Raw genomic sequence first — 19,770 nt, 5'->3', positions numbered from 1 at the left:
AGTACAGGGGAATGCCAGGGCCAAGAAGCGGGAGTAGGTGGGTAGGGGAGCAGGGCGGGGGGGGGCGGGGGAGGGTGGAGGGTATAGGGAACTTTTGGGATAGCATTTGAAATGTATATAAAGAAAATATCTAATGTAAATAAATAAATAAATAAACCCTTTCATCCATGAGTTGCTTTGGTCACCGTGTTTGCAACTGCAAGAGAAGCAAACTAGATATTGCTTGCCTGTGTTTGGAAGGCTGCATTGAGAACTTTGACAATTGATAATTTATACCTAGGAAGAGCTTGAGTTCAAATGCACTATGAGGAAACCCAAGGGATATTTGGTAGGCATGAAAAATAATGTACCTAGTACATAACTATGCATGTACAGAGAATTTTTTTTTAAATGAGCAGTGATTGCAAATGGACTTTAACACAGTGGGCCCGGGGTTGGGGTCACCAACACATCAATCCTCCAGAACAGTATGCAGCCACTCAGATCTTCCATCAGAGGAACATGCTCTGTTAGTTTTCAAGACAGAACATAAATAATAGCCTGAGTTCCAAGTTTCTTTCTAAGCTAACTGCCCCCTTGCATCTCAGGGTGTATTCCTACACTCTTGCTGCCTTGGTGTCAGGGACAGATATGGCTTTTGGGTTATTTTCTAATTCTGTCCATTCATGGCATTTGAATACACATGGATTATTTCAGCCATGTTGACATCAGTTTTTTTTTTATCAACTTTTAAATCAACGCAGCTAGGACCTATGACAGTGGTTCTCCATGTTCCTAAGGCTATTCCCCTTTTAATGTAGTTCTCCATGTTCTGGCTACCCAACCATAGAATTATTTTCATTGCTACCTCACAACTGTAATTTGCTACTGTTATGAAATGTAAATTAATGTGTTTTCTGATTGTTTTAGGTGACCCCTGAGAAAGGGTCATTGAATCCCCCAAAAGGGTCGTGACCAACAGGTTGAAAACCATTGGCCTATATGCTACTATGCAGAAAATATTGTCTTGATGTACATTGTAAGCTAAGAGATGGAAATTATATTAATGATGATTCGTATAATGCCATGATAACATTTGTTATTGTAATGTTTGGGGTTTATTGTAGTGATGGGGAAACTGTCCAGGCTTGCCTTCTCTGTGGTCCCATGATTCAACCCTCAGGTGATATAACTGCCAAATAAATACCAAGGATGATACCAGGAGGGGCTTCCATGTTCATTCTCCATTTCCAACATGCTGCTGCCTCTTGGATAATGTCTATCTTTAAATATAACTTATAAACAACCAGCTATATTTAAAGATTTTATGATGGTATTATGCAACTCTTAAATAAAAGTGCCTCCAAACTGACTTCATGACAGTACATTAGAAAATCTTCTGGGCAGGCTCTAGCTGCTCACTTCAGAGCTGCATGTTTCCATCCAAGTCTCTTTTTCAGACCCTGTGAAGTTCTTGCAGTTGATAATTCAGTCTTTCTGTGGTATTGTTGTGCCAGGAGCCTTTGTGAACCCAAACAGCACCAAGGAGCCAATTTCGATATAATAGCATTAGGGTCTCTGAATTAGAAGCTGCAGCTTGTGCTTACTCATCATCAACCCATAAGACAGTTTGGTGAAGCTGCCACTCATCAGGGCAAGGGTTTATAGGAAATGGCAAGCAAGGGCTGGAGGTTTCTAACCTGGCAAGCATATAATTGGGGGTTTTGTTGTGGCCTTTAACATAATTGGCTGGTGCTGGGAGCCAAACCATAAGCTTAACTTCTGTTTTCCTCCTGGTTGATGGTTGTTAGGAAGTGAAGTGTCACGCTTGTGACCTAGAGGTACAGATTTGTTGGGGAATAACCTGGCAAACATGCCAGATGAAGGTCTTGTTGGAGGTGTTACCTGGACTCTGGTGCTAGGTACTGGTCTGTTAGTTCAAGTTTAACCTTATGTCAGGTTCTCTAAGATAGAGTCTTAACCCAAAATACCTGGTTTCTCAGTAGATACCCTTGTTACCACATATGGCTGTGCTGGAGTAGCCCCTTCCCAGAGCTCTGATCTTACCCCAACCTGTCTGTTTACCCTTCTACTTTGTCTCATTCTTGCTCCTTGCTCTTCTTGCTTCTCAGTCACCTAGTCCAGGCCAGTCCCTTCCTCTAAGCTTCTGCCCTCACTCCTGTGTGTGCCTAGGAACTTGCTCATTAAGAATAAGGCCAACTTGGTGGTAACAAGGGAATAGGGAGTGGAAAGGACAGGATGCAGGAGTCGCACAAACCTGAGCTCCCATCTGCTGTTATGCTGGCTCCTTCTGCAATGCTGAAACATTTCTTCATTCTTGAAATAGAAACACCAATTCTCACCTTATTTAATTGTTATATGGACAGAAATAGTAAATACATTGTAAAACTTAGTAGACTCCTCTCAGTCATGTGGAAGGCATCAAAGATAAAGTCACGTTTATATCTGTTTATTTTCACATATGTTATCTAGTTAAAAATAGAGAAAGTAAATGATTTACAAATTAATATTCTGCCTGGGAACAGATACAGAGAATGTTATGATTTGGGCTTACCTAAATGTTCTGGAATAAACCCATTGTCTGTATTCTACACCAAATATAATGTATGAACTAAAAATATTTACTCAGATGGTAGACCCAGTTTCTCCATCAAACCACTGATAGGCTACTTTTGCCTATAAGAGAGGTTTTTGTATACATAAGTGGAATTTTTAAACCTGAACTCCAAAATTTGACCATGTTCTGTCTTTCAGAAGGTACCACATCTCTGGTTGTCACTCACTTCAATAGTTGACACCCAGGACTGCACACATGCTACATAAGCGTATCCCACAACCAAGCCCCATTGACAATGCATTTCCTCTGGTCATGTTTATCTGGAAAGAAAAATGTTGTGCTGGTTATGTTCTGATATGAGCTCAAACTCACATGTAAAACAGCCTGTTCTTGGAGAGCAAGAACTAAAGGAGAAGAATTCAGCCCTAGCAAGTCACTCTAGCTTTGTTCTTTAGCCAGAATGCTACTTGGGATCACAAGCATCATTCCCCTCAAAGCTTCAGCTGTATATTAGGTCCCTTCTTCTAGTAGGTCAGAAAATATGTCAAGAAAGGCCTGAGCAGAGAACCTTAGTACTAAAAATTAGCAACATGAGATCTGCTTGAGTCTTAAGGACAATGCCTGGAGTGTTCCATGTTCATGGTATTTTGCTCTTGAAGCTACAATGTTGAACCTTTAAGACAAAAAGAGTAATACTTCCGAGTACCTAAGGATTGTGTAGATTCTAGAATGTTCTTGGAGAAGCCCTTGTGGACAGTGATTCATCACACTGTGTCTTTCAGTTGTCCAAAGAAATAACAATTCTTTGCCCTCTAGGGTTCCCAATGCCATAAAGCATATCCAAAACCGGAGCAGCTTCAGCTCTGAGATGAGCACTGCATAGCATAAGGGAAATTACCCAGAATTCAACAAAGTAATGCTGTTGTTAGCTCTTCTGGAGAAAAGCTCTATGGAGGTTTCCTTGGAAGGTGTGGGGTTACATGCCTCTAAGAATACTATCAATCAGCTAAAAGATGATACCCTACATGCAGACTTTTCTTCCTATGGGTTTCTTTCCCTTCCTCCTTCCTATGTCTCAGAAGTCATGCTCCAAGTGCTGAAGGTGTGTTACTCATCAGTAACACAAGAGTGTGAGAAACCTGGGCTTAGTCCTCTTCATTGCATTTAGTGACATGAGTAAGACCATAACTACTAAGATTAAACTTGAGCTAGAAACCTTGTCAAGGTGTCAAGTGTCAAAATAGTAGTGTTTCACACTTACAGACAAGCTATTGGAAAGTGTCCTAGAACAATATAGACCTGACTAAATCACAGAAACACTGAGACCCAGGTTTGTTTTAGGTTTACGATGACTGTGGCCCCTGTGAGCAGCACATCAGCCCATTGTCTGAGGCAACAGCATTGAGAAAGTGCAGAGCTTTAGCCAGGTATGATGGTAAGAGAAAAAGAATCCAACCCAAGATGCCTTGGGGAGAGGGCAAGCACTTGGGCTCATTTAGCTTTCACAATGACTTTGGCTGAATTTGTATTTTCAAACCATCATATGTCATCTTGGAACAAAACCGACTGTGGTTTGGAGCAGATGTGGCAAGTGATGGGCTGGTCTTGGGCCAGGTTCATTTTGATCCTAAAGTTATGAGGAAATAGTGAGCATTTGGGCTTTGATAAACGCTTGTTGGATGCTGAGGCTGTTGTGTTTCTGAAGTATCACTAAGGGCTTCTGAAATGAGTATAAAGTTTTGCCTCAGGTCATGCTTTTGAAGAGAAGAGACGTGTTCAGTTTAGCTCCCATTTGGGAGCTAAAGACTCCTAGTTTCATGCTGAACACAATCCTGTCTTCACCGTACCTCTGGGTAGACATCTCTCTTGGAAGGGCACATGTTGCCATCAGAGATGCACGTAGAGTCTGATCATTCTAGAACTCTATCACACTTTAGGAGAGGTGGCTCATGGGTTGGATATACAGTCATTTCCAAGTATGTTTGGTTCATGTAACAAACATTGATACATTATGTATCCATACCTATGTCTGTAGTCAGCAAGTGCACTGGACATAAAACTCATCTTCTAATCATGAATAGCAAGTATGACAGAGTGGATGCTCTGCGATGACACATTAACAATCCGCTCATGTGGCTTCAGGGTTCACACTTACAGACAAGCTATTGGAAAGTGTCCTAGAACAATATAGACCTGACTAAATCACAGAAACACTGAGACCCAGGTTTGTTTTAGGTTTACGATGACTGTGGCCCCTGTGAGCAGCACATCAGCCCATTGTCTGAGGCAACAGCATTGAGAAAGTGCAGAGCTTTGTAGCAGGCTTCAGGGTTACATGCCTGTGTCCTTCCCTCCCTTACGGGGACATCTGGAGACTGCTAAATTTCCAGTGACGATAAATGACAGGACTGGCCACCTGTGAGAGGTACAGGCTCTGGGAGGTATACACTCTTGGGAGATACCAACTTCTGCTGAAGCTTGGTTAATTATCCACCTTCTAATACCACTGGGAACAAGCATAGACAGGTATGCAGTAGATATTTTCCAAGTTGCCAAATTAATCCTCTTGGTTCAGTAAAAAAAAAACACTTGAACAGGGAGAAAACATTCATCTTTCATGATTTACCCATTCTTTTCCATAAGATATCATGTACACAAGTAGTAGAGTAACTTTTAAAAATATTTCCTCATCCACTGATTTTTCATTGTTACCAAAATTTTGTTTTACCAGTTAACTGTGCTCTACATGTCTAGTGAAATTGAAACTTATTTAAATATAAAATATCATAACCAAAAAGTTATTGATTAAACAAATATGTTGCTTGGATTCTTGGTTAGTAAAACTCCACACATTCCTCCTGCTGTCTCAGGAGGTCCACAATCAGGGTGGGAATTCTCTTAGCCTAATCACAGAGAACAGCTTGAACCTGGTGTTAATCTAGACACCCATCATAGAACACAAAGACTTCACACAAGGAACCTAGGAGTAGCCCTGAACAAAGTTGTGTGGAAGATGATTGTGGTGGTAGATGCTACGAGAATCAGGGCTCCAGGGGGACTGAGGAACTATTAAGAAACCCTGGAGTCACCAGAAGAGAATCTGAGATCATAGTGGGTGAAGGAAAGAACATTTTGTTCTTTGTTTCATTAGCCCAGCCATCTTTCTTGACTCTTCACTAGACTGTTTTGCAATATACTGCTAGATTTTTCAAAAGGTAACTATCTTTGTGTCTACCCACTTAGATGATAAAATGTCAAGGAGAGGCTGAACAAATCATCAAAGTTCACACAGTAAATAAATGTTAGAGCCACAAAATAAAAGCTTGGGAGCCGACCCCTGTCTTTCTGGAGAGGCAGAGGAATGTCTGTGCTGGGTCATAAGGAGTAGAGGGTCTTTTATTCTAAGGGGTATTTCTAGAAAGCAAGGGATTATTCTCAAATGAGAACGTTTGCAAATGTGAGTTCCTTATTCAACTTTAATATTTACACATACTGGTTTGTAGTGAAAATGTTCATTTCTTTAAAAAGGCAGAAATATAAGAGAGAATGTGTCATTTTAATCCCAGGAGTAGGATTCAAATTGTCCCCAGCAGCTGACTATGATTTGCCTTGTGCTCTCACAAAGGTGTGCTTTTGCCAGTTGCAGGTAGTTTCTGTGATTATGTGATGTTTGGAATTTTGAGAAATTTTCAGAGGGTATGTAAAGGCTAGATCCCCAAGAGACGGGTTGGTCTTTGTTGGTGGATTGTTGGTTGGTTGCTGTTGGTTGTAATTGATAGCAGTTTGCTAAGTAGACATGAAAAAAGAAATAAAAAGAAATTAGATATTGATGTCCCTAGTAGCAGTAGGGACATCCTAATATCGATGTCTTAATAGGAGTAGTCTAATGATGTGAACCCTTTCCCTCTATCCTTTTTACTCTCTTATCCAGTGTTAGGGGGTTCAAAGGGTAGAAGAAGAGGGGGTTGGAGAAGGGTGGAATTAAAAAGAACCCACAAAGAAGCCAAACGTCTGGCTACACTGGATGCCTTCAATAACATGGAAAACCAATCAGAATAGTACACGGAGCTCAACACCTCTGTGATACTTCTGGGTCCACTAAAATACCACAAGAATGAAACTCAGCTGGCCAGGGCTGCAATGGAATTCCAAACTTGGCTGTTCCCAGGTAGAACTACAAAATAGAGGTCTCTTTCAGCTGGAAGTTCCAGAAGGCCGAAATTGTTTCTCAGGGGTGGTAGCCCATTCTTGCTCTGCCTGGTTCAGATTAGACATTGAAAGTCTTGCCACCTCCCAGACCTTGGTGGAATCTGGGCCCCAGGAGGCCAACCCCCCATGGTCCTGATGGCTTCACTGATAATTTAACCAAGTTTTCCTTTGTTTAGGTCTGCTTCCCCAACAGTTCTGTGGCTAATGCTTAACTTCCCTTGTGTGAGAAGCCAGGGCTTTCTGTCAGACCTCCCACACCAAATCCCCATTCCCTACAACTAAAATTGGCCTGCTCCCAATATCTAGAGAATGTTTCTCCATGCCTGTCAACCAAGCCTGTGTAAATCTTAAAACTCAGTGGACAGCCTGGCAGCACATTTAATGGGCATCAGTGTGAGAGACTCCCTACCCCTAGCTGGCCGTGAAAATGGATCATCAGCTCCTGAAATCACAGACAAGCTTATCCAGGTGTCCATGTCATCCTATGTACTGGATCTTCAAAATAAGCTTGAATAACAACAGCAGAGTCACAGTGCAAATTTCCCACATACCAAGGCAAGGTAGAAGGCATTTCGAATATTTTTCAGTGGCCATGAACCTTAATGAGATTTTTCTTTCTGTCACCTTCCATTCTCCCACCAGTGAGTGGTAACTCTTCCTGTGAGGACCTTTTGAAATACTGACTGAACCTACTTCTACTTTTCTTTCCATCCATACCTATTGTATACAGCTGCTTTCCTGATTTTTTTCAGATCATTTCTTCACTGCTCCTGATTTTTTGTGTGTGTGTTGTCTGTGTACCTTGCAACTTTTCCGAATTTGTTCATCCTAATATTTTTGATGGACTCTGAGACTTTTCTCTGTATAGCTTTTGGTAATGAGCGTTGAGTAGGCAAAGGGGACACTGAGGCCACTGTGAGCCACGTAGCAAGGTGTTCTTCTCCTGTCCCATTTAAATGTCCTTGACTTCTTTCTCTTGCTTGATGGCTCTGTATAAGATTGCCAATGATTTCCTGAATACGAGTGCTAAGATGGCCCCAGCCTTACTGCAGATCACAGTGCACATATGGTTATATCATTTCTTCAATGAGAATAGTGACACTAGGTTGGTGTTTGAATATTGCCATTATTATGTCAATGTTTATTCTTTCACGTCTAACCTGTTCAGTGATTCCATCCTAAAAGGACATTGCATCTTCTCCAGTGCCTTTCCTGCATCTGTGTGATGGACATGCTTTTGACACAAAGTTATTAATTGGTATATATACTGAGCCATCCTTGGGTCTGGGGTACCTCACTGGACTGTGGTGAATAATCTTTCCAGCATGCTCTGTTTGTCAATACAAAAGCATGCTTACAAGAAATATTTGGCAGGGACCGTCAAGGCGTACGTCGTAGGGCTGAGCGATGTATTTATAATCTTGACATGCTGGCTGGCCATGGAGCATGCCTTCTGGGTGTGACCCTGAGTCTTCTCTTTCAACTGTTTGTCCACATTCTTACTGATAGCTGTACTATCAGACTTCAAGTCTTTGCCATTCTAAAGGGTTAAAAATAGTCTCTCAGTTTGTCTCCTCAACATATCTTAAAGGTTATTTTTCTTATTCAATTATGCTATATAGGCATTTTATTGTTTTCATAAAAAAACACTTCTCTCTTGTTTTCTATAATATCTTATTTAGGAAGATTTTCCTATGCTCTAAAGGAAGGCTTCATGACTTTTTCTAGATTAATTCTGTTAACATATTTTCTGGAATGTATCGCATGCTATTAAAAATTTGAAGTTCATTAGAATAGACATTTGGAAATTATTAGGATTTTAATTTCTTCCCTCTACTGAGACCACCTGCTAATATCAATATCTAACCCTATGCACATGGTTTCTCCAGTCCCAAGTAATTGTGGCTTAAACTCCCTGCCTTGGCTGTGTTGTGAGCCTCATCTGCCCTGTCATCTCTAAGTCAGGTTGTATGCTCCTGGCAAGATAGAGATGAGGAGTCTTATGTAGGGACCTTGTTACACTGCCTCCTAGGCCCAGGCTATTGAGCCCTTCTCTCACCAGGTTCCAGAGGCGAAGCAGCCATATTGGAGGAGAAATGACAGCAAATCTAGGGTGGAGAACCAGTGCCATTGCTATTTTTGTTAGATCATGGCATTTTTCTCTCTCCCTCTCCTTTTCTCCAGTTAGGCATGATAAGAACAAAAGACACTGATTACTTCTTGAAGCCACTGCCTCCACACCTAACAAGCAAACTGAACAGATCTGCACAGGGCGACTCCCCCTCCCATGTTCTATACAAGAGATCTACAGAGCGCCAGGCTCCTAGAGAAAACGAAGTCCTGATGATCACCAGGAAGCGAGATCTGGGAAGACAACACCTGCACCATGACAACTTCCATCTTGGCCCCTCACAAAAGCAGCATTTCTGTGGAAGACGCAAGAAATGTATGTAAGGGAGATTTTGTGTATTTAATGACTTGCATAATTAGATGGGATACTGGGACAATTTGAATTTATTGAAAGCACGTCTTCTGAGGAGGTGAGATGTTCTGTTGATGCTGCTATGGAGGTGACTCTGGTGGTAGTCTCATATCTCTCGTGGGTGGTAGATGAATGTGGCAGACGAGTTTTTAAAAAGCTTGTCCTTGCAGATTAAATGACACACTTCTCAGAAGTATAGAACCTGCCAGACATCTAAAAAAAAAAAAAAAAGCAAGCCCTGGCATCCCCCTGTTCCCCAGTAACTCTATACTTGAGGTTTAGACATATTAAAGCTCACATACTTTTCCTGCTGAAGTAACTTATTTTTATGCATATTTGAAGCTTGACACCACTGCATCAAAGAGGCAAGAGCATGAAAGTACTCACCTGCAATTTGTCAGCAAGGCTTTGGAGAGTCTTGTTCTGATTCACAAGCAAGGGTCCTTGTTTGCATATAATGTAGCTCTCCCTATCTAGGAAACCACAGTTCTCTGGAGTCCCTATTTGCCTGAGTGCCCAGGTACTATCTGATTAGCTCTTCTCAGAGAGCAGAAACGAAGCCTAGGCCTCTAGTCCCAGCCTTCTCTGCCTCTGATAGTGGTCTTATCTGCCCCATGGAAGCAGAAGGGAGAACCTGGCAGGTGCTCTGTGGATTTGGGTGAATCTTAGGGAACGGGTCAATGCCCTGATACTCAATGAAGAAGTGAGTGTCACCGAGGTATCAGAGCCTGTGCAGTGTCTGAACCCATCTTATTTCAGGAACAAAATACAAGGGCTGTGTTCAGACAGAACTGGAGATCTCAGATTGAGTCCAACTCAATGGGATGTGTCTTTTGCTTACTTGGCTTCTTGTGGGATGGGTCCTGGTTTTGTCAGTATGGTCCTGTTCTTCTAAGTGGGTCTCACTCCTACAAAGGCTCTATTAGAATACCTGTGTGCAAAGACCCTGAGTGTGTTCTCCGCACTCCCTGAGGCATCTGCCGGAAACAAGTGACCAATGCAGACAATATGTTAAAGCGGATGCTGAAACTGGAGCTACGGTTGAGGTTGATGAAGGGAATATTGGAATGTCATCATCTCAGCCATGGGCATGCACTGATGTGGGGTTACCTGGACTGGTGTTTTCAGGGCACTCGGAAAGCACTGACCTGAGGCACATGTTGTGTTTGCTCTAAGAGCTTCTAAGAGCTCTGGCCAGTCTGATATAGCTTCCAGGACTTCCTGCCCATGTACCCAGCCCTGGGGATACAATTGCCAGGCCTATTGCTACAGCCTCCTTTTGCTATGCCAACATTTTCCCACCACTTGGGGTTAAGACCAAAGGATCTGAGACCACACCACACACATCTGAATTCCTTTCTAACACTTTCTAGATAAGAGCCAGCAGTTGTCTTCATTTACTGCCCTGCCTCAGGTCCCACAGCATCTCGTACAGTAGCTCATATAGAGGCCTAATGAGTGACCCAGGACAGCTCCTAAGTGCTAGGGCGTGCATGCATCTGCAAGTTACAATGCTAATACAGCTTCAGTCAGCCTTGGCAAGGACTTGCTTAGGTTTGAGTAACAGGTTATGTTCTCCTCAGATGTAATAAACACTTGAGATGGGAACCTTTACCTATGTCATCCTATCTTGAGTTGTGGAATACTTGTGTGTACACATAATGAACTACCCTGGGGTGGATTCCGAATCTGAACAGGGAATTCATTATTGCCCACGTGCCTGTTCATGTATCCTTGGGGTGATCCTCGAGAATGTTCTCAGGGTGTGTAGGTTTCAGGTTGACTTGTCACAAGGATATAAGATGGGATTTCTACTTGTGCTTCACGTCTAAACTAAGATAGTGTTGGATATTGGATCGCTTCTGGATTCAGTTTTTAATCCCAACTGACCAACAAACCAAAAGAGTTAAAGTGCTTTGGCTGTGAACACCAATCAAGTAGGGAGATGTATGTTCACAGCTGGTCCAGTGGGAGTTTCATGTCACCAGGTGGCGATTGAAGTATACCTCCCCACAAAATGATCCTGTGTTTTCCTAGCCACCCTTCTAGAGTTAATTGTTTTTGATAGAGTGTTAACTTTCCACGAGGGCAGAGAACAGACTGCTCTATAATTAAATCTGCTAAGTATTCAGGGAAGTTTGTTAGAATGTGTAGCACCCACTGAGTGCAGCTGCCACCAATGGTGGATGATTGACTGGGAAGAGTACTGGAAAGCTAGCTCCATCCAGACACCAGTGTCAACTATGACAGAAACATTAGCCAGTGCCGATGGCTGTGCTGTTGGCCCTGTGATGTTTGCTACTCTGTCAAGGTGTGAGGAGTCCTGCTCTGCAAGTCCCTGTGCCCTTGGTCCTAGGATGCTCATTTTAGATGCTAGGGTTCATTTCTCATTTTAAATCAGGACAAAAGAATTCCAAGTTAGTTCTGGAAATGGTTTCCAAGATACCCAGATTGTACGAACATCATATAAATAGAGAAGGTGACTAAAACATGTCTTGTATTCTAAAAGCTGGGCAGTTCTGTGTTCTTCTAACATGAGAATCCTATTGCTATGCTTCAGTGTCTTTATGTAGCCCAAGCTTTCATGAAATTCAGGATCGCCTTACTCAGCACAAGCAGACACTTCTGTAGAATCAGCTATGCCTCTGGTTTTGTGGGTTTGCTTTAGCTTGCTCTCTACATGTTCCTCCATAGACATGCCCCAGCCTCCCAACGATGACCTCTACATCTTGCCTGATGAGTACAATCCCAGTTCCCGACACAAGCGCTCGCTCTGGAAATCCCACAGAAATGAAGAGTTGAATGTGGAGACACTGGTGGTGGTTGACAGAAAGATGATGCAAAGCCACGGCCATGAAAACATTACGACCTATGTCCTCACCATTCTCAACATGGTAGGGCTGGTGTTTGTGTGTGTGTGTGTGTGTTTGTGTGTGCACTTGAGTGTGTACGTGTGTGTGTGCATGTAAGCATGTATGTTTGTGTCTGTGTGTGTCTCTCTATGTGTGTGCACCTGTGTGTATATGTGTATGTGCCAGTGTGTGTCCCAGTATGTGTCTGCCTGTGTGTGTGCTTGTGTGTGTGCATGTAAGTGTGCATCTGCTTGTATATATCTGTGCATGTGTGTCTGTCTGTGTATGGTGTGTGTGTTTATGTGATCATGTGTCCTTGTGTACATTATATGTATATGTTAATTTGTATGCTTATTCATGTGTGTATTTGTATGTATGTATCTCTGTGCATATGACGTGTGCTTCTTTCCTCATTTGTGTAGCTGAGTCTTAGTATAAGAAACTCTCATTTTACTAATTTCCAATCAAAAGGTGAATTTTTAGAATGTTGGCGAATGAAATAGGGAGAAACTAATTAGATCATCATTGCAACTTAATTTGTTTCTGAGACATTTAGGGCTCACTGATATCTTCACACACTAGAAATCTCACTGGGATATTGATACACTTTGATGCAACAAAACTTTATCAGATTAACATACAATGTGAGGTGCAGATAACACAATGTGAGGTACAGATAACACAATGTGAGGAGCAGATAGTATTAATCTGAGGAGCAGATAATGTAATGTTAGGTGCAGATAATCCAATGTGAGGAGCAGGTAATGTAATGTGAAGTGCAGATAACACTAGGTGAGAAGCAGATAATGCAACGTGAGATGCAGATAACACAATGTGAATTACAGATAACGCAAGGTGAGGTGCAGATAACACTAGGTGAGGATCAGGTAATGTAATGTGAGGTGTAGATAATGCAAAGTGAAATGCAGATAATGCATTGTTGGGTGCAGATAATGCCCATTGTTTTAGGAATGTTAATGTTCAGGTATTGAATCTAAGTTATCTGCAGAAACTGAAGAACTCTTATTTTGGAATATCTTCCCAGACGAAGCTGTCTTTGTATAAAGACAGGAGCGGTGCTCCGCACCTGCCACCTGTGGGACAAATCCTCATCACAGAGAAAAACTGAGGTGCCCACATGTCAGGAAAAGAGTTAACAACAGTGTTTAAAATGTATATTTTGACATCTGTAAACAGAGTAACCCAGATGAATCTGTGACTCCCCCCAAAGTACCCCAAATAGGTCTCATTCCCCCACAGTAACTCCAAATTCTCTCTCTCCATCAAGGAAATTCATTGTGTGTCTCTCCTCCCAGAGCACCTGGCTCTGAAGCTATACTCTGTGGAGTCTCGGGTCCCTGCATCTCTGATCAGTGGTAGCTGCCATTTGCCTGTATTCTGTAGAGGCATTCCAATATTTCCTTACCTTGGCAGCAAAGGGTTCTCTCAGGCCTCCATGGCTGCCACACTGACTCTACTCCTAATCCCTTTGTTTCTGCGTCTGGGTGCCCTGGTCCCCGGTGTTCATGCTGTCCACTCATTCTCTTGTTCCACCCCCACTCCTCCTTTCTGTTATGTCCTCCTGATTTTGCCCTGAGTGTCTCCCCTGTGGTTCTAGATGTCCTGTAGTGCACTTGGCATAAGCTTTTCCCACTGGGATGGAAATAATCCTTCTAGTAGCACACAGTGGCACAGGCTAGTGCTCAGAGGAAGCTGAAGATAATGGAGTGTGAGTTAAAGGCTCACTAGCCTACACAGCAAGGCTGTTGTGATGATGATGATGATGATGGTGATGATGGTGATGATGGAGGTGATGATAATGATGATGATGGTGGCAGTGGTGATGAGGAGGAGGAAGAAGAGGAGGAGGAGGAAGAGGAGGAGGAAGGGGAGGAGGAGGATTTTAAAAACCCATTTCTCCTTCCTGATAGCTAATAGGTGGACCTCCTCATCCTCCTCTGCCACCTCCTACTCAAACTTTAGCTGTAGACTTCCAAGTTTCCACATTTAGAGTTTCACATATCTTTACCATCTGAGAAATGTAAGGGGATGATACTCATCTAGCTCAGGCACTGAAGAACTAGGGTTTGCCCTGCCAGGCAAGAAGCTGGGCCATGACTAGCTGAGGATTCGCTCACAGCTAATGCAGGTGTTTTGTTTGTTTATTTGTTTGTTTGTTTGTTTATTTTCTGTTTCAGGTGTCTACCTTATTCAAGGATGGAACAATTGGGGGAAACATCAACATTGTCATTGTGGGACTCATTCTGCTGGAAGATGAACAGGTATTCCAGCTTCCAAAGCAGCGGCTCTCTTTCCCCTGGAGGAAAATGACTGTGAAAAGCTGCTTCTGGTTTTAATGCAATCGCTCTGTGTATTCTTCATTTCTCTCTTACTTGGGAAGAGAAAGATTTCATATTTTGTGTTTTAAATGACTCATTTCTTTTCATTTCTCATGGTGGTATGGTAGGTGTGGTGTGTGTGTTTATGTAGTGTGTTTGGTGTGTGTGTGTGTGTGTGTGTGTGTGTGTGTATGTATGAATGCATTACATGTGTCTATATGGTGTTTGTTTATCTCTGTGTGTGCCTGCATGTGTATGTTGTATGTGTACTGTAAGTATGGTAGGGAGCTGTGTGTGGTGTATGTATGTGTGTGTGTATGAGACAGACAGAGAGAGAGAGAGAGAGAGAGAGAGAGAGAGAGAACTATGTTGTGTAAGTGAGCTCACAAGGAAACAGAACAGAGAATGCATTTGTCATGAGACTGTGGGAAGAAAACACACTGACAGAATGAAGGACCAATGTGTCTTCAGACACCATGAGCTTTCTGTCTGTGCTTTGCAGAAGACCAACCATGTTTCTAGCATGGACGGTAAACTGTACCATACTGTGCTGTGCTGTGTTGTTTTACCCGATACCTCCTCCTTCCAAAAATCCCCACAATGTTCAGATATAGGCTTTTATTTTTTTTCTTGGAGATCCTGGAAGACATAACACATTTTCCTCACTGGACACTAATCTCAGTTAATGTTGTCTTGGTGGCAATGGGTGAAAAAGACCCTTTCCTCACAGGGTAGCCTCCTGTCACCCCACACAAATGCATGCTAAGCACCCCAAGGAGCTCCTCACAGTATCAGCAAAAGGGAAATCTTCATTAAAAATGGGCCCTACTTCTATTTCTCCTAGGCTGGTTACTGACTCAGCAAAGGCATGTGGGCTCAGGGCCTGAGCTAGACACCCAGCATCCACCCCTACCCTTGGTGACGTCTTCAGTGTCTCCTGGTAGCCACAGCGTTCTTGTTTATAAAGCCAGGAATGTTTTAGATGGAATCAGAGATGATTCATACCATCTGTGGGATGCCCCTTCTCCATGCAGGTGGGATGCAGCAGGGAGGGCTGTCTGGCCTGTCTAACCCCATTGTCTGCTCTGTGAGTGTGCAGCTGGGCAGGGAGGTTGCTGAACTAGCCAGGCTTCTCGGGTGACAGGTTAATTATTCCCTGCATTAAAACGTTCTTGCTTTGGAATTCATCCAAAATGCAAAGAATAAGCAAGGTTATCGTTTGATCGTACACCTGTGTTAACTTTAATTAACAACAGTTTCCTGGAAGTCACCAGCCGAGGAATGCAGGCGTGCTTGTGTGCTTATGCACAGCAGGTCGCTTAAGTGCATGGGACTCTGGGAAAACAAAATAAACATTTAAGGAGAAAATGTCTTGAGTGACTATGAGAGAACTCTTTTCAGTTGGGGTTAAAGCATTGAACAAGATAGCACTCTGAAACAGGGGCATGTAAACTGGTATTCTCTGATTACTGTTAGGACACTGTAGCAAACCTACAAGTGGGTCAATAATTCAATGCAACAGCTCTCACAGTGTTTCTGGCCCTCCTTCCTCCATCCCATGTAGTTCTAGACTTCATGCCCATAGTCCACTGCTGCACTTGACATGTATGGGTAAGGCTAATGGGATTCTATACTGTTTCATGATTAAAGTTTATCTAGAAATTGACCTTTTGGTGGAAACAAGTTTTCTCTGTAGAAAAGTTACTGGCTTAACATTGTTACATCAGGGTGAAAATGTTGTTCTTGGCTACAGTTGAATTCATTGCTGGGGAGATATTCTGTGTGTGTGTGTGTATCTTTGTGTATTGTATGAGCTACACACAAAAGATGCTATTTCAGCTACAATTTTATAAAGTGTTATTCAAAGATATTTTTTTAATGAAAGATTCCTACTAAGATGCTATTTTTCTTGGTCATTGAATCCAAGAATCCACCAAATACATTCCAATGGCTTGTGCACAAAAAGGTACATAAGTGACTTGTTTAATGAAGCCTTTGGGATGTTAAAGCATCATATGTACCTCTTATCATGTGCCTTCTGGGTTCATCTTTGCATTTTAAATTTTCACTAAGAATAGCCTGCTGTGTTGAGAATGGCTGTAGCATGCTTTCTCTACATGTCTGTGGGTGTCTTGGCCTCTCTTGCCTAGCCAGGGCTGGCGATTAGTCACCATGCAGACCACACGTTAACCAGCTTCTGTCAGTGGCAATCTGGATTGATGGGGAAAGATGGAACTCGTCATGACCACGCCATCTTACTGACTGGTCTGGACATATGTTCCTGGAAGAATGAGCCCTGTGACACATTGGGTAAGATTCTCCAGTGTGATTTGCAGGGATGTGGGGGAAGGGTCACCATGTAGTTACCATCATCACCACCAGTAGCTTTCTTGTATGTGATGTGTCAACTGGTGTGTAGCAAGAACAAGGACCCCAGTCCCTGCCTCTTCTCGTGTAATAATTGCCCTTTCCCATGTCTCCTGCCACTGCAAACGGGACAGGGAGATTCAAGCTGTCTCATAATGTCACAAGAGTAATGGATTCATTAATATTGATGGTGACACTACAGTAATACTCTACTCTCCATTTCCACGTTTCTCTATAAAGACCTGACCATCAGCAGTTCGGCTATGTTTTAAATGTTCACAGAGTGAGGTGCTTTGGCAATTTTTTAAATGGCCAAAGAATGTGCTACTATTTAGGACTCCACAGAGACTCTTTTCTTTTTACTCTATTCGTCTCCCAAGTTCAGAGGGGTTTATTTTTAATATAGAAGCTGCCAGAGAGGATCCAGTATAGCAGAAGTTAACTCTGTTTCTCAATAAGGCATTATGAGCCTAGCCCTCAGTGGGGCTTGGAGGACATATATTTTACCCACCCTGGCCAGCGTGGCTTACAGTGTCTGGACAGCTTAAAGACTGTGCTTCCTCCAGAGGTCTGGAAGTATTCTCTATGTCAGGCACCAAATACCTCCACAACCAGGTCCCAGGGACTACTCCAGATGCTGAGAACCTGGTGTGGCTTCTGGGCAGATGACTCTTCATGGGTGTTGTCACAATTCCTCACTGGGGACTCAGCATGCCCTATGTGATTGTCCCCCCAGTGAAATCTCAGAACTCCAGTGATTTAATACTACAGAAAGATAACGACAAAGAAGCAAAGCTCATGGGAGACAGGAGGAGAAACCACACTGGAATTTTGTTCCAACTTTAGTTCTTCCAGGAACAGTGCATAAAAACTAAGCTTGTTTATCGCAAAGCAGAGTCCATGGGCCCATAAGGATATGTAAGATATGTTCCCTTCTATCACATCAATGCATCATGTTTACATGGCTGCCCAAGTGTAGCTCACTGCACATTTCCCAAATGAAGATAAGGACCAAGCTGTATCAAATACCAGAAAATAAAGCCACCACCACCACTCATTATAAATCAACACTATTGTATGGCATTCTCTTTATGTTTTATGTCCTACAGGGTTTGCGCCCATAAGTGGGATGTGCAGTAAGTATCGCAGCTGCACAGTCAATGAAGACTCAGGACTTGGACTGGCCTTCACCATTGCCCATGAGTCTGGACACAAGTAAGTCTGTCTCATTGAAGAAGGAAGGATGTCATCTTCTGACTGGATGATATCTGCATTTCTGCATTGATTCTGTGGGTTCATCCCATTTTCCAGTAGGCTGCTCTTATGGTATGCCATCTGACTGGACAGAGGAACAAGTCTTCTTGTCAATGGTAGCTGCTCTGGAGTTTTGTTCACACACACACACACACACACACACACACAGAGGAGGTGAGATAATAAACCAGCATAGTAAGTAACTCATGGTGTTCTTTATTCATGTAAAAGAATCTTATATTTATACTCACAAAAGCTCAGAGAAATTGATATTCCTACTTAAGAGTTTTATGCTTATAATCCTGTCAGCTGATTCCCTTTGGGACAGGTCTACTGAAGAGTTATGAAAGGCCCCATTTCCTTACAAAGTGCTCTGGACATCCTCTGAGTACCTTGAGGACTATGGAGGTCAACTGGCAACATAGACATTATTGCTTGCCCTACTGAGACACTCCTTGAAATTTATCTCAGAAAACTTACAACTTGGAACCCCCTTTTCTGCTAATCATCATTCGTGCAGTTTGATTTCCCTGACAATAGGAAAATAGAGACAGCATGCTTGTGATTTGTGTTTTGACAAAGCTAGTTTTTCTATCTCCTATTGGAAAATGGATTCAATACACCGATTCTCAGACTCGTGGGCTCACAGGTGTACTCAAATGCATGCACGAGCACACACACACACACACACACACACACCCCACAGGTGCAAACATGCATACCTTTGTTCAGTCATATCCTATGGAGGCCATGCAGACTTTGGCCATGTGAACTGTTGACCCTAAGACAAAGCAATACATCCAGTTACCAATCCTTCATTATCACAGATAGTGATTGGTGATTTCATTGCCCAGAAAATTACACCTACCCTCTATAAGGCTTTCAGTTAAGACATGATTGTATTTTAATAGTCTTCTAGAGTTAAAAAACGTTTATCATTATAATGACACTAGGCTCTTGCTATCCACTCAACCATACCTTAACTTAATTAAACAATCAAGGCAAGAAATACTTAAGTCTCTGAGAACTCAACCTACTAGAGTTTGATAAGCAGAGAGATATAGGCTTTGGCTGTACTAAGTCCCTGCTGCAGGTGGCTAATTTAACTGAAATCCAGCTTGATTATTCCTCAGTTGAACTCAGTTTCCAGTTTCATCTGACCAGTCACTTGACTTAAAGAGCCTTAGAGCAAGCCAGCTCTGGCACCATCACCTAGCTTAGTGATTGTCAATGCCCTCTGGGAAGATCCAGTGGTCTTGTTGGGTTATTCATTGTCATTCCTCTTGAGAGTTCTTGTATTTGAAACTTACTGGCATTTGACCATCTCCCTACCACCTTACCACCACACATATACACCTACCGTTAGTGAGTGATGAGGTCATTGTGTTGGGTGACATGTCAGGAGCACAGTGCATGTTTGCTATATAGAAAGCTTTGTTAGGCCTCTTTATATAGGGATAAACTGAGGCTCAGTGAGTCCAACAATTTGCCCAGAACTAAACAGCTCGGGTGTGATTGAATAAAGGTGTTGACTAAGCCCCTTCCCTACTCCATACCTCCTGCTCACTCCAGAAACCTGTCTAAACTCTCCTAATCTCATCCTATCTGGGGTCTCCATGTCTGCCCCTGCCTCATGATAAGGAAATCTATGTCAGAGCTGTGGGCATCTGGACTTACCTACAGTCACCATCCAAAACAAAGTTAGCATCT

General features: G+C 42.6%; 1 protein-coding gene across 1 annotated transcript in view; it reads left to right on the top strand.

Moving 5' to 3' along the window:
- Window positions 1–19,770, top strand: part of Adamts16 (ADAM metallopeptidase with thrombospondin type 1 motif 16) — a 118,509-nt gene that overhangs the window by 33,379 nt on the left and 65,360 nt on the right. The window contains exons 4-8 of the mRNA XM_021180538.1: window positions 8,951–9,212; window positions 11,943–12,142; window positions 14,299–14,382; window positions 16,590–16,749; window positions 17,916–18,021. Coding sequence (XP_021036197.1) covers window positions 8,951–9,212; window positions 11,943–12,142; window positions 14,299–14,382; window positions 16,590–16,749; window positions 17,916–18,021 — 812 coding nt within the window. The remainder of the gene's footprint in view (window positions 1–8,950; window positions 9,213–11,942; window positions 12,143–14,298; window positions 14,383–16,589; window positions 16,750–17,915; window positions 18,022–19,770) is intronic.

Source organism: Mus caroli, chromosome 13 (genome assembly GCF_900094665.2).
Source record: "Mus caroli chromosome 13, CAROLI_EIJ_v1.1, whole genome shotgun sequence".
In the NCBI taxonomy this organism is placed as follows: domain Eukaryota; kingdom Metazoa; phylum Chordata; class Mammalia; order Rodentia; family Muridae; genus Mus; species Mus caroli.
This window is presented reverse-complemented; position numbering and strand designations above follow the sequence as displayed.